This window comes from Acartia tonsa, chromosome 10, assembly GCF_053477335.1.
Source record: "Acartia tonsa isolate MP-2025a chromosome 10, ASM5347733v1, whole genome shotgun sequence".
In the NCBI taxonomy this organism is placed as follows: domain Eukaryota; kingdom Metazoa; phylum Arthropoda; class Copepoda; order Calanoida; family Acartiidae; genus Acartia; species Acartia tonsa.
In genome coordinates this window covers 30,922,969-30,936,535 of record NC_137269.1, presented here as the reverse complement: position 1 = coordinate 30,936,535, position 13,567 = coordinate 30,922,969, and the positions used below count along the sequence as shown (strand labels likewise).

Sequence of the window (13,567 nt, the reverse complement as noted above, 5' to 3'; positions counted from 1 at the left end):
ACGTGACTATAGTTGTAATCAGTGTTAACAAAAGTGAAAATGGCACCTAAAAAGACTAGGTATGAATTATTGTCGGACAGATTGCCTAGGGCAGTTGAAGTGATAACCGAAGAGTTAGACAGAGTGATGCAGGTAGTTTCGGATACCGCAGACATCAATGTTAATCTCACCAAGGAATGCATCCTTGTTCATGATGCGAACCTAAATCTTTAACGTACCATGAGCGGTCTTCAACAGCTGGATGTGTTAATCCAGGATGATAATAACCTAAAAGATTTTTATAGTGACATTATCACGGCACGAAAGAACTATAGCGAGTTAAAACTTACATTAAGTGCCATAGATGAGCTAAGAGCGATAAACAATGAGGTCTTAGTTCTTGGTGATGATCTTGCAGCTCACAAAAACAGTTTGCAACAACGTTGTATGCAGATAGTGAAAGTTATTAAAGGTGATTACATACCTCTACCAACTAAAATTATCAGTGATATGACTAAACTGATGGAGACGCTGGCAAAGGCTAAGCAAGAGCCTGTTACGCCAGTCTCGGGTGCCTCGGTAGATCCTATGCTGCCGTCATTTGGCGCTCAATCGTTTGCTGCCAGTCCGATGTTCTCGCCTCATGGGTACATGCCACGCCTAGACGAGAAACTCCTTCCCAGCTTCGATGGGCAAGAATCTTCTTATGCGCAATTTAAGGAGAATTTCCAGAAGCTTACTACTGGATATGAGCCCAGCTACCTGCAGATGGTGTTAAGTTGTGAACGAGTAATGAAGGATAAACCGTTGAGGCTGCAGTTGCAACAGATTGCCACGCATGCAGCGCAATGGACGTATTTGGACCAACTGTTCAAATCTAGAACCAGACAGATGTTGTGTATATTCAACAACTGGGACAAGAAAGGTAAATTGTCCGAGAGCGGCCAGATTGTCAGCGCTCTCGCCGTGTTCTCAGGTGCCATCAACCAGCTCGAGCAGATGACCAAGGCTGATGGTAAGGACGCAGTTTCTACAAGCCAATGGCTCACAGTTTTATTGTTGGAGATGTTATCTAAGAAACTGCCAAAAGAGTTTCAGGATAAACTCGACCTTGCACTCGGGAGCATGGACGTTCCCGATGTGCCTAAGCTGCTGGATATACTAGAGCAGCAGCGTGGCGCATTATTGATGCGCAGCAGCCACGGCTTGGACACGCCGTCCAAGAAGAAAGGTAATCCTGCCGCAGCTGCGGCCGCCGTAGGTAAACCTGGTACACCTAGCAAGTTCAAGAAGAAGCAGTCCTGTCTGTCAGACAGCTGCAGTGGAGATCATTTTTTGTTTAAATGTTCGAAGTTTACAACCATGTCTGTTCCAGAACGGAAAGAGTTTGTGATGAAAATCGGTGGGTGCCTCTTATGTCTTAACAAGGGGCACCGCACCTCAGAGTGTCCACGTGCTGAGAAGCTTGGAGGCTGCAGGATCAACAATTGTGGACAGAAACATAACTCCCTCCTCCATGAGTCCGTCGCCCAGGTTTCAGCTGTTTATGAAGCGCCATTTTTGGGTGAGAATAATTACATGTTGATGCTCCAGAAGCTGGACGCGCTGGATGTCTACAAGAGGAAGGTGCCTGTGTCCGGGATGTGGGACACAGGTGCCAACCTCACCATGGTTACACAGTCTATTGCCAAGAAGTTGCAGTTGCCCTCTACTGGACGTGTAGCTACTATTTCAATGGCTGATGGCAAAGTTCAGTTATGCCCAACAGTTAAACTCTGCCTGGTTGACCGTAACAAGAACAAGCATGTTATGGAAGCAGCTGTTGTTCACACAATTGGACATACAGATGGGCTGCGCAGCATGGACCCAGTCGCCGCAGCTGCTCTGTTTGATATGAGGCCACAGGATTTTTCATTGGTCAATGGACCACTTGATATTCTCTTAGGACATGTCACGCCCACGACGTTTCCAGCGGCGGATAAACTCATCGGCGAGTCAAGATTATACCGCAGCATTTTTGGCACAGGTTTCCTTGTTGTTTCTGCCGATGGAAAGCCTGTTAGTAAGCCAGTTGTTTGTAAAGTTACTAAGTTGGAAGTTGCAGCGATGGACTTCCTATCGTCGGAGGCGTTAGGCGTGCAGCCGCCGCGGCTGTGCACTGGATGCACGGGCTGCAGGCACTGCCTGGCACTTGCGTCAGGCAAGTCAGCCGTTGATCAGCAAAAACAGGATCTGATAAAAGAAGGTTTAACATTGGATCTTGTGAAGAATGAGTGGACGGCAGCTTATCCATACCGGCTGCCAACACATACGCTGCCGAACAATTCGCGGCAGGTGTATAATATTGCGCTTCGTGATCGCCGGCGCATGATAAAAAACGGCGAATATGACGTATTCTGTAAGGTGTTCAAGGAGGCGGTGTCCCGAGGGTGTACGTCAAAGCCACGCCACAAGACTTAGCATATGAAGGTCCAGTTTATTTTAATTCATTAGTGACGGCCTTCAAGGATAGCATTTCTACCCCCTTGAGAATCTGCGCAAACTCTAGCTTGACCTGCAATGGAACAAGTTTAAATCATATTATGATGGACGGCCCACAACCTACCTACACTTTGTTTCACAATCTTATTCGGTTCAGAAGTTACAAGTGTGCCTGTGTTTGTGATGTCTGTAAATTTTACAATTCTTTGGCGGCCACATATGAAGATTCGCAGCTGAAGAGAGTGTGGTTTGCAGAGGATGAACATGCCAACCCCGAAGTTTACTTGACCAAAAAAGTTAACTTCGGGGAGAAATTGGCAGGCAATTTCGCTGTCACAGCCCTGAGACTTACAGCACAGATTTTTGGAGGGCGCAGCCGCCAAGATGTTCATGATGTTTATGGATCTGAATACGTAAAGGGAGCAGAGGTAGTTGCAAAGCAGGACCTGTGGAGAAGTGAGCAACAACCTACCGGTTCCAAGTTTGTACTGCATCAGGATGCTCCAGCTATCAAGCTGGAGCAGTGTACCTACATTGATGACCATACTGGCGGCCATAATAGCAAGCCAGAAGCCGTCAAAATGGTCGAAGAGTTGAAGGAAATGATTGAACCTGGCAACTTCAGCTTTAAATCAGTTATTTATTCTGGAGATGATATTGATCCTGTTAAGGTACTGGGCATTCAATGGGCCCCCAGAGAAGATGTTCTTACTTTACCTGCTCGGGTGAATCATGGCGCCAAGATAAAGGGCCGAAAATTGCTGGAGGACCTTGATCTGTTAGATTTATGGAGAGCCATGCCAGAATGTGTAACGAAGAGAGAGATTTGGCGAGTCGTACAGCAATTGTATGATCCTCTTGGCCTCATGTGCCCATTACTCCTGAAGTCCAAGCTTATACTTCGGGAGGTTTGCATTAGTGGCGTATCATGGGATGAGCATGTTCCTGCCAAGCTGAGAGATGACTTTGTTGACAGTTTGGCCAGAGGCTTCGAAGTGATTTTATGCAGTGGCAAGAGTCGTGTGGCTCCTGTTAAGATTGAGTCTATTCCAAGACTTGAGTTGTTGTCATGTTTATTAATGGCAAGATTGGCGGACGCAATTGTCCGAGCCCTGCCCTTTGCAGTAGCAGGCAAGATGTTTTTTAGCGACAGCACTTGCGCCATGTCGCAAATCGTGTCTGAATCAGTGATGTTAAACATATTTAACAGTCATCGTGTGAGTGAGATCCAACAGCTGACCAGCCCAGAGGATTGGCGCTGGCTTCCTACAGATCAGAACATTGCAGATCTTGCCACCAGAGGTGCCTGTACCATTCAAGATGTTTCACCAGGATCCAGGTATCAGGATGGGCCTGAATGGCTACGCCTGGAGCAGGACCAGTGGCCTGTAAAGACGGCGGGTGAAGTAAATCACCCCATCCCAGAGGCTGAGATGAATCAGCGCATGGTCCGATTGAAGTGTATGGCCGTCCAGGTAGTAGATACTGATTTCTGGAGAACTTTAGCAAGACGTACCTACAGGCAGGCACGTAAAACTATGCAGGCGGTGATCAGAGCTGCCAACTGTTTCAAGTTGTTGCTTGTTAAGAAACGAGTTCCGGCCAGGCAAGAGCCGATGAATGATTCGGTTCCAGCCGGACAAGAGCCGACGGGAGTTTTGGTTCCGGCTGGACAAGAGCCGATCAGTGTTGCAGTTCCAGCTGGACAAGAGCCGACGGGAGTTTCGGTTCCGGCTGGACAAGAGCCGCTAGTTGATTCCAAGTTTTATGGCAACCACACTTTTTCAATTACCTACCTAGATGTGGTGTGTGATTTATTCCTGGCATCATACAACCAGGAGAAGGAGATGATTATGGAGGCTGGAGGTAAATTTGATAGTCTTCAACCCTATTATCACGAGACTGAGGTGTACTGGCCTATCGTTGGTAATAATGGCTATTATCCTGTTCGTAAATTCAGAGTCCTCAAGATGAGGTCCCGTGGGGACGAGGCCTTGGAGGCAGCAGCCGAGGGAAAGAAGAAGCTGTTCAAGGATTCCCCTGGCCTTATTTTGATTGATCGTCACAATAACTTGGCCAGACTGTTCCTGCAGCAGGCCCACGATGAACTTGGCCATGCCGGTCTAGAGTATGCACGTCGTTCAGCCCCAACTATGGCAGACGTCCTGCCCGACAGGTTAGAATCTTCAGTTCCATTCTTCCATGTTTTGACCTTGCAGGCCCGATGGAAGTTACAAGGCCTGGAGTCCGCACCAGGAAGAATCCAGCCAAGTACAAGGTATGGCTGTTAATTGCTTGTTGTCGTTTTACACAAGCAGTGTTTATTGATGTTCTGCTGGATTACAGTACTGAGGCTGTCATTATTGGCCTCAGGAAGCTTCAAGCATTCTACAATATGCCCAGATCACGGCACCAATTTTCTTGGCTCGAAAAGAATACTTGATGAAGTTATGAAGAAGTCTGATGTGAGTTTTGAGTGGCACCTTGTACCGACTGGCGCTCATTCGTATGTTGGAAGTGTTGAGCGCCAGGTCGCCATGGTCAAGCGTGTCCTCAATAAGAAGTTGTGTGGAGCTGTTGTCAATCACAATGAGTTGTTGCTGCTGACTGCTGAAACTGCTAGAGTTTTAAACTCTAAACCCTTGAGTTATGCTACACAAGGGAATGATGTTAACACATGGAGAATCATTTCTCCTGCTGATTTGTTGGGTGGCAGAGCTAACGACGGGATTTGCTCGTTCGAGACCGGTTCCAGAGATAGAATTACACGCCGTTTAAGCCATCTGGAGGAGCTGACTAGACAGTTCCATGAAGTCTACAAGCAGCAGCTGCTGCCTGAGCTATTGTGCACGGTAAAGTGGAGACGCAATCAAGTTCCGCTGAGCATTGGAGATGTCGTTCTTGTTGACGGGTGCACCAACTTGGTTAAGAAGTATCGCCTCGGCAGAGTTCAAGACGTATGTGGCGGTGGCCGTACAGTTGTTGCCCGTTTCAAATTGTCCGATGATGTTGAAGCCACGGATAACGAGATTTCTGCAAGACGATTGTTGAAAGTAAACCTACCCCAAGATATTTCCCAAGACGATTAAGTATTTTTATTAGTATCGTTCTTATCGCGTATTTTTTTTAACTTTCAACAATTTCGTATTTTTTTAAATTTATAATTGACGCAAATTTCCATACAATTTCGTTTAGAATTATAAATGAGCTCAAATTTTTATTTCCAACGCATAAAACTAAAATTTTTATTCGAATACATAAGTTTTCTTTACGGACTTATTTGATCGGGACCTGGGATTTTTTCGCGTAAAAAATCTTAGGTACGTATTTTTTAAATTTGGATGCGAAGCATTATTGTCGTTCCTTGTTTAACAAACATGAAATATGATATATATAGATAAGAATAAGAAATGAAACACATTTGATCATTTTAAAAATATCTTTTTATATTACATGCATTACAAAATAATTTAATATTAACTATATATTAAGATTATTATATTTTATTTCGTTCTGAAGATTGCCTAAAAACAAAAAAGCAGTAATTTTATGAACACAGCAGATTTACTTTGATTTGTTTGATTTTATTTCGATGAGTATAGCCTAATGAAACTGCTATACAAAGCCTTCCAGCTCTGTTTCCTCGGCCGAAGACCTTGCATAACAGCAAAACTAAAGCTTAAGAAATATCTGATAATTTTAAAAAGATTCTTTCGTAGTTTCTTTGATTCCTTCTTTATTTGAAGATTTTAACTTTGGAACATTTTTCATTCTATCTTTTTCAGAAATGTTCGTGAATTGAGCCCCGCGCCAGGAATCCTGTTCACGGTTACACAAAAAAGAAACAAAACATAACCATAAACAGGACTCGTCGCACGTGGCATTATTATAATTGTAGTGCGTCGGTTTGATCTGCAAGCTTTCGAGGTTCAGGTTGAACTGAGGCCCCAATTGCTCTTAATTTTAAAAGACTGTATAAATAAGTACACGGAAAAGCTTATTATCTATTCAGCCAAAGAGAAATTGCCAAATAAACACTTTTTGAGACTTTTCTTTTACTTTGAGCTTAATTTAAAATTCGCATATGCAAAAATGCAATTTTACTTTCATTTTGATGTTTTATTGATGAATTAATACAGTTCTTTATATGTTCTTAGATATAAGGATATTTTATTTTGATGATATGTTTAGATTAAGGATAATTCTACTTTATTTGATTATTCTGTTTATCTAGATTTAAGGATTATTTTCTTGTCTATCTTTTACATAAAGATTTGATCGAAGAAAGATTTTACGTATGCATTTTCACTTTTCTTTAACAAAAAAGATTTGTTTGAAAAGAATTTTTTTAGTAATTATTCTTCTTTTATTAAAAAGATTTGAATGAATTATTGGTACTTGCTTACATGTGGTAGACTGGAGCACCGAAAACCCCCCCCCCCCCCGCTTAGTTTTGACAAAAATCAAAAATAAGGGGGGGGTAGTTTTTTAATGTCTGGAAAACGGCAAGGAGGAAAAAAGCTCAGCAAGGCAAAGACTTAACCCCCCCCCTTAATTTTGAAGAAAATCAAAAATAAGGGGGGGGTAGTTTTTTCACTGTGCAACACGCCAGAAAGTTGAGTGAGGTAAATCAAGAAAATTTTTGCGCAAAATTAAAACCTTTTACTAAAATCAGTCAATAAATAAGGAAATTATGTCCCAAAACATGAATATCCCTGTAATAAGGTTTCCCCTCTGGTATACTGGATTTACTTGATTTACCTCACTCAACTTTCTGGCGTGTTGTACAGTGAAAAAACTACCCCCCCCTTATTTTTGATTTTCTTCAAAATTAAGGGGGGGGTTAAAAACTACCCCCCCCCCTTATTTTTGATTTTTGTCAAAACTAAGCGGGGAGTTAAAAACTACCCCCCCCTTATTTTTGATTTTTGTCAAAACTAAGCGGGGGGGGGGGTTTTCGGTGCTCCGGTCTTCACATGTAAGCAAGCACCGAATTATTTGATGATTAATGCAGATTATGTTTAGCATTAAGGTTATTCTAATATTAAGAATATTATTATTATCATTATTAATGATTAGGTACCTAATTAAAGTTTGGGTACTTATTTTAAGTTATTATTATGTATTGCATTACATGGTCTAACAAATTCAAATAACTATTTGTTTATTTCGAAAAATTGTGAGGTCATGAGATTAAGTGTTATGAGTGAGTAGTGAATGTGTAAGCTTTCAAATTAAGAATGTTTTATATCCTATTCCTTTATTCCTACATTTTTGTGGAATTGTGTCATTTTGTGTTAGTACGAGTATTCGTGAATAATATTACTAGCAAATTTGAGGCCAAAAGGCCAAATTTAAAACTCTTGTAATTTATGTGGTTTTGAATTGTGACTTTTGTGGACATTGTCTGCACACAAAGTTGAAAATTTGAATGGTGTAATGTTCGATTCCCCACTTTCAGGCGGGTGTGTATTGGAAGTATAATAGTGTGATGCGTTTGTGAACTCGAACCTTCATCCTTTTGTTTTCCTTATCATTAATGGCAGTTTGGAAAGCGCCGAGATTCAAATTGAAAGTTCATAATTGGACGCGGCAATCAAAACAATGCTTGCGCTTAGACCAAAACAAAGCTAGCGTGGCCATCTTTAATCTATCTTTCAAAATGTGCAGAATATCTGTGTGATAAAAAAACATGTATAGTCAGAATTGTGGTGTTGTCCGTACTGAAAAATACCTTTGAGTGCTTCCCGGCTTTACAGGAACAAAAACTTTGGTAAGAATTCTTTCTTTAAGCATTTTTAATGGAATGGAGTGATTTTTTAAGACGGCAAATTAATCTTTCATTTTTACTTAAATTAGACCAAGTAATTAATTTATTTTTGTATCAGAATATTTTAATCGTAGTCTATAATGATTTTGTTTATGAATTTCAAACTCGCATTTAATTTTGATTAATTTTAAGCAAAAAATAACCCTAGCCTTCTTATACATTTTAAAATATAATTTAGAAGTCACGCAACCTCTTATAATGAATATTTATTTTATTAAAAAAGACGATTGTTCCTAATAAGAAAAAGATTTATTCTCTTTTACAAGATTTACTTTATCATGTATTTAACATTTTAATATTTGATTATTAATTTTGTTATTTTCTATTTCAGCATGACCGTTTTCATACAATAAATTGTATTAGTAACTATGCTGGTTTTGATTCTTGTGGGAAGTAGCAGGTTTCGTACGTCTGTACGTAAAGATCTGGTAAACGGCCAGCCAAATGCCGTTGTACCGAAACATGTCCTAAGAAACATCTTTACAAATTTTTTATGAATGCTATAACTAACCTATATAATCATACCAAAAGAATTTGTCAATAAGTTAAAAGTCAGCAAGTTCTAAATGGATGTACAGATTTTCTGTATATATGCAATGTTTGTAATCTATAGTAAAATTCTATCATGTCTAAATTAACGAAAAGAGCCTACCGTTTTGAACAGACTGTCCGTAAGTATATATTTTGTGTGCAGGAAATTTTAAATGGAAAAGTTGGGCCCAGGAGTTTGTGCTTAGTGGTGTCACCTCTCTCATTGTTTTTCCTGCTGCATTTGGCGCAGGTTATGGTGTCGGCTGTCTCGCAGCAAGGTATATCCCTAGAGGAAAGTAACAAGATATTTGTATGTCTGTTTGTACCAAAGAATATTGCTACCGAATGGACCAATATGGTTCTCCTTTCCAGCGAAATTTCTAACGGGTTCTGGTTTATAATTTTTTTTTTAGGGAAGGTACCACCAACCACTCGAGAGATATTGCTCCTAAAAAAAAATAACCTAACCCCCCCCCCCCCTCCCATTGAATTATTTTTTTTTAAAAACCAAAATTGAAAGTTTTGGGATCGACTCCCCCCTTCCCCCCACCTAAAGTGCCCTCAGAGGACTTATATATTTGTATATTTAAGAGCTGTATTTCTGGATGGTACATTAGCAAATTCTGTAAGTGTGGCTACCTCCATGGTAAACAAATACATGGCTCTGGCCACCGCAGCTGTTTACTCCGTGGGTCAGGGCACCTCTGATGTCATTAAGGTAACTCTATTATTATAATAAAATAACAGGATGTTTGTTTGTCTGTGTGTCTGTTTGTACAGAAGGATCTCGCTTACCGCTGAACCGATATGGTTTTCCTTTACAGAGTAGCTTCTTATAGGTCCTGGGAAGGTTTATAGCTATTTTGGGTGAGGGCAACACCAACCTACCAAGAGAAATCACAAAAAAATATTAAAAAAACGTCGCGCTGCTGTGATTCTTGGTACTAGCGGAGAAATTTTTTTTTTTTATTTCAGGATCTAGTTTTGACAGGAAAAGTGAATCCTATATCTGTTGTGATCAGCCTGGCTCTGGGATGTTGGAGTGGATACAGGAAGTCATACAAAATAGTATTTACATCATGCTTGTCGTGCTGTCTGTCAATAAGGATCTTGCTAACTGCTGAACTGATATGGTTCTCCTTTACAATAAAGCCTCTCATATGTCCATTGGTGGTTTATAACTATTTTGGGGGAGGGTAAAACCACCCCTTTGTTTTCTTTATCCTGCTTCCAAGGCTTCATTAATATATAAATCATCATCAGTTGAAGTTTTCACATACCCCTTAAATTTAAGGAGGGTGTGACTTTTTTAACTTGACACCACACTTGGCTGTTTTAGTAAGTTGTAGACAATTGTCAATGTGGTGTTTAGGGGAGTGGACAAATAGTAGAGTGTATCCACCCACCCTCTGCACGCCTCTGTTAATGAAAAGATATTGTTTGAATGAAAAAACTAGTTTGGGAAAACAAATGACCGAAGCCTTCACAACAAAAATGATAAACGACTACATTGATAAGTAAGTTCTTTTTAACATGAAGATAAAAGTCATCTATAGCATGTGCCTTTTTAACCCAACAACAACAGAGATTTCTATTTACAAATTTATTGTCACAAAGTTTAACAATACTAATATATACACAATTAGGTTGGGTCAAATGCAATGATAATAAAAGCTACTTCACCTTATAAATTTTTTGGGAAGAGTTCAATAACATAACTACGACAATATTTACAGAATTAGGGTGGGTTAAGTACAATAATAGCAGATTCCTTCCCTGTATGTATTTTTAGGAAAGGAATCACTAATTCAATATATATATAATAATTCAAATCAGGGTTAACCTAAAAAAGGATAATTTTCAAGAGAATAAATTTATTAGTAGAAGCGCAGCCATTCTTAATCATAGCTACATTTGCATGTGTCATGTTTTCATATATTTTCTTTCTATTGTTAATTACGTTGCTCGCTAGGTACTCTGAGGTAACAACCATCTAGTTTTAAAACTTCCATGACTTAATATGTCTAGGTTGAATGCCTATTTCAAGGACGCAGCAAACCAAGGGAAACAGCTAAATGTTGAACAGATATATGGTCTCCTAACAAACAATGATCTTAAAACCCATGCACTTTCAAGGAAATTTACATAAATTAGAAAAAATTTACCCTTAATTAACTAACAAATGAAAATAAAAAAAAGGTGAAATCAATTAAGAAGTTGACTTACAAGATTGCTTTTTTTATTTGCAATAAATACTACAAGAGATCTATAGTTCTTTTGTCAAAAGCTTTGGAAAAATCAAAAAAAATCTGAATTTATGATTTTGTATCCTAGACATGGACCAGGCGCTATTCTGTCTAATCATCCAAGCAATAGGTAAACTATATATTTATTTAATCTTTTTTTCAACGGATCATACTACAGTCTTAAAAATTAAATTAGTGCTTTTGCTGCTTTGTTTGAAATGTAACATTAATTATAGGAGTGTAGGAGAATGCCTTGTTCAACAAGGCATGCCTCATTTTCATGCAAAGACTTCCAATGGTCTTAGGATTGGTTTTTGTGGAGTTTCACCTTACTTGATACCCTGTGTGTTTAAGACACAACTTTCTATTTATAGTTTTCATTGGCTATTAGACCTAACTTTACAAACATATGATAGGCAGCAACTACCTTGCAAAATAATTTATATTTATAGACTTGTTTATTATAAGCTTAGGTTTGTACATGTCCGTACAATATGTAATGGAAAAAAAACTTTATATTTAAATACTTGTAAATTTAATAAATATATCTATAAACAAATCCACCTATAAATTCTGTTTCTATATATTTTTTTTTAGTGTTCCAACAGTGTCAGGGTTCCATAACCTGGATGAAATGTTGAGATCAATCCAGGAAGATGTTTATTTCAATATTAGCAGGGCTAGGCAGCCGTGCGTCAGCTGCGTTTAAGACTCAAATTTTAACCCGTTTGAGTGCTTTGAAACTTTGAAACAAGAGGGATTGTCGCATTTGAGTAAGATTTTGATTTCTAGCAGAATTTTAAAACTGTACAAGGTTGATTACTCTGAAGATTACATGCGGCAGATGCGCGGATGCCGAGCCCTGATTATTCGCCTATGAGAAAAATATGAGTGGAAGAGTAATTAATGATAATTTAGTCTACAAAGAAATACTTCTTTTAATTAAATTCCAATAAAAATATTGAGTTAAAATTAATGCAAATCCTAAATATTTTCTCAAAATAATTTTTTTTTTCTATTAAAGTCTATTGAAAAGTTTAAGCTCTAAACGCTGATGCAAATATTTCCTTCAAATAAGCAATAACAAAATTTGACCAATTCTGGAAATCACAAGATGTTAAATATTAATTTTACTATTTTTTATTAATTCAACTTAATCTAAAGTTATTTTAAATAAACATTATATTATATAGGATACAGTATCAAACAGGAAAGCATTACTCTTGTGCTTATCTTGATTAAATTGATCTTTCAAAAAATTCTCTAGTAATTGTAAGAACAGCAGTCCTTATAATCTTATTTTATAGTTTTGGGATAAATATATATTAATGATTTATGTAATGTTTGAGGCAAGTTCTACAGCATAAAAGATAAGCACTAGATTAAAATTTTTTAGTGTACCAATTCCCAAATGGGGGGGAACCAGATTGGAGTTTACCTATCAGGAAATTATAACTTTAAATTATCATATGAATTACAGAAGTTGGATGCCTATGTATTGCTTATTATCCCTTGAACAGCTTAGCTTTTCTTTATACACAGGATAGTCTTTGCATTTTAAATAGTTTTTTTTTCAATTATAATGTTTATAACATTTTTATCAATAGTTATAATTTAATTACAAAGGTTCAAGATATCTATATTGACAACTGGATCAGACAAACAGGAGCTACACAAACTAACACGCTTTTCTCAGGAACTATAAAAGTGGGTAGTTAGGTAGATAGATGGTACGTAGGTAGTTGGTAAATAGGTTGTTGGTTAGGTAAGAAAAAAGGTAGGTAGATAAGTAGATTTAGGTAGTCAGTTGTTTATATAATTGGCTTAGTATGTAGGTAGGTCTATGCATACGGAAAGTTAGATTTATAAATTGGAAAAAGTTTGAATTTTCATGAACTTGATTTAATGATGCCAAAGAACATAGGCGAGCAGAATTTGGGTGTAGAGAGGTATATCCTCAACCATGGCTAAATTAAGGAGGATGGATACACCTACTCAACACCCCTTGACAAGGGTCTCCCTGATACACCCCTCTCATAGAGCCAAGAGGGTTGCGATTAGCGAACTTTTTGGTATATCTCTCTGCATGCCACTGGTTCAAAATGTCTTTAGCTAACTTAGAATATGGAAAACCCGTTAAAAATGTAAGAATCTTTCTGAAATATATATATAGAAAAAATATAGATAAATGTAGATTAGACTTTATAAAGGCAGACATAGAAAAACACAGGCAGGTATCCAAAATTTTCAAAAATTGAACTTAATCACAAATTATTGTTTTTAGGTTGTTGTAGACCTGGGTAAAGCCTCTGGACAGTTACCAGATATTATCACAGTATTTCCTAAACTATAATCCCTCATTTCTCAAACAAATCCAAAAAAGGGAAAGCTGCCGAGCAATGCTTTTCTTATATCTATTGGCATTTAATCTACCTTATGACTCTTAAATGTGATTAAAATTGTCTTGTTTTCTCAATAAAAAAGATAATCTTTTCGTGAA

General features: G+C 38.3%; 2 protein-coding genes across 4 annotated transcripts in view; one reads left to right on the top strand and one right to left on the bottom strand.

Moving 5' to 3' along the window:
- Nucleotides 1-13,567, bottom strand: part of RpL4 (ribosomal protein L4) — a 234,087-nt gene that overhangs the window by 206,479 nt on the left and 14,041 nt on the right. The window lies entirely within an intron of this gene.
- LOC145329848 (uncharacterized) overlaps nt 1-13,567 on the top strand; it is a 26,077-nt gene extending 12,510 nt beyond the window's left edge. Inside the window, exons 8-17 of the mRNA XM_080174282.1 lie at nt 8,985-9,099; nt 9,413-9,539; nt 9,797-9,873; nt 10,279-10,338; nt 10,850-10,957; nt 11,156-11,197; nt 11,665-11,721; nt 12,263-12,277; nt 12,464-12,513; nt 12,695-13,567. Coding sequence (XP_080030408.1) covers nt 8,985-9,099; nt 9,413-9,539; nt 9,797-9,873; nt 10,279-10,338; nt 10,850-10,957; nt 11,156-11,197; nt 11,665-11,721; nt 12,263-12,277; nt 12,464-12,513; nt 12,695-12,786 — 743 coding nt within the window. The 3' untranslated portion in view covers nt 12,787-13,567. The remainder of the gene's footprint in view (nt 1-8,984; nt 9,100-9,412; nt 9,540-9,796; nt 9,874-10,278; nt 10,339-10,849; nt 10,958-11,155; nt 11,198-11,664; nt 11,722-12,262; nt 12,278-12,463; nt 12,514-12,694) is intronic.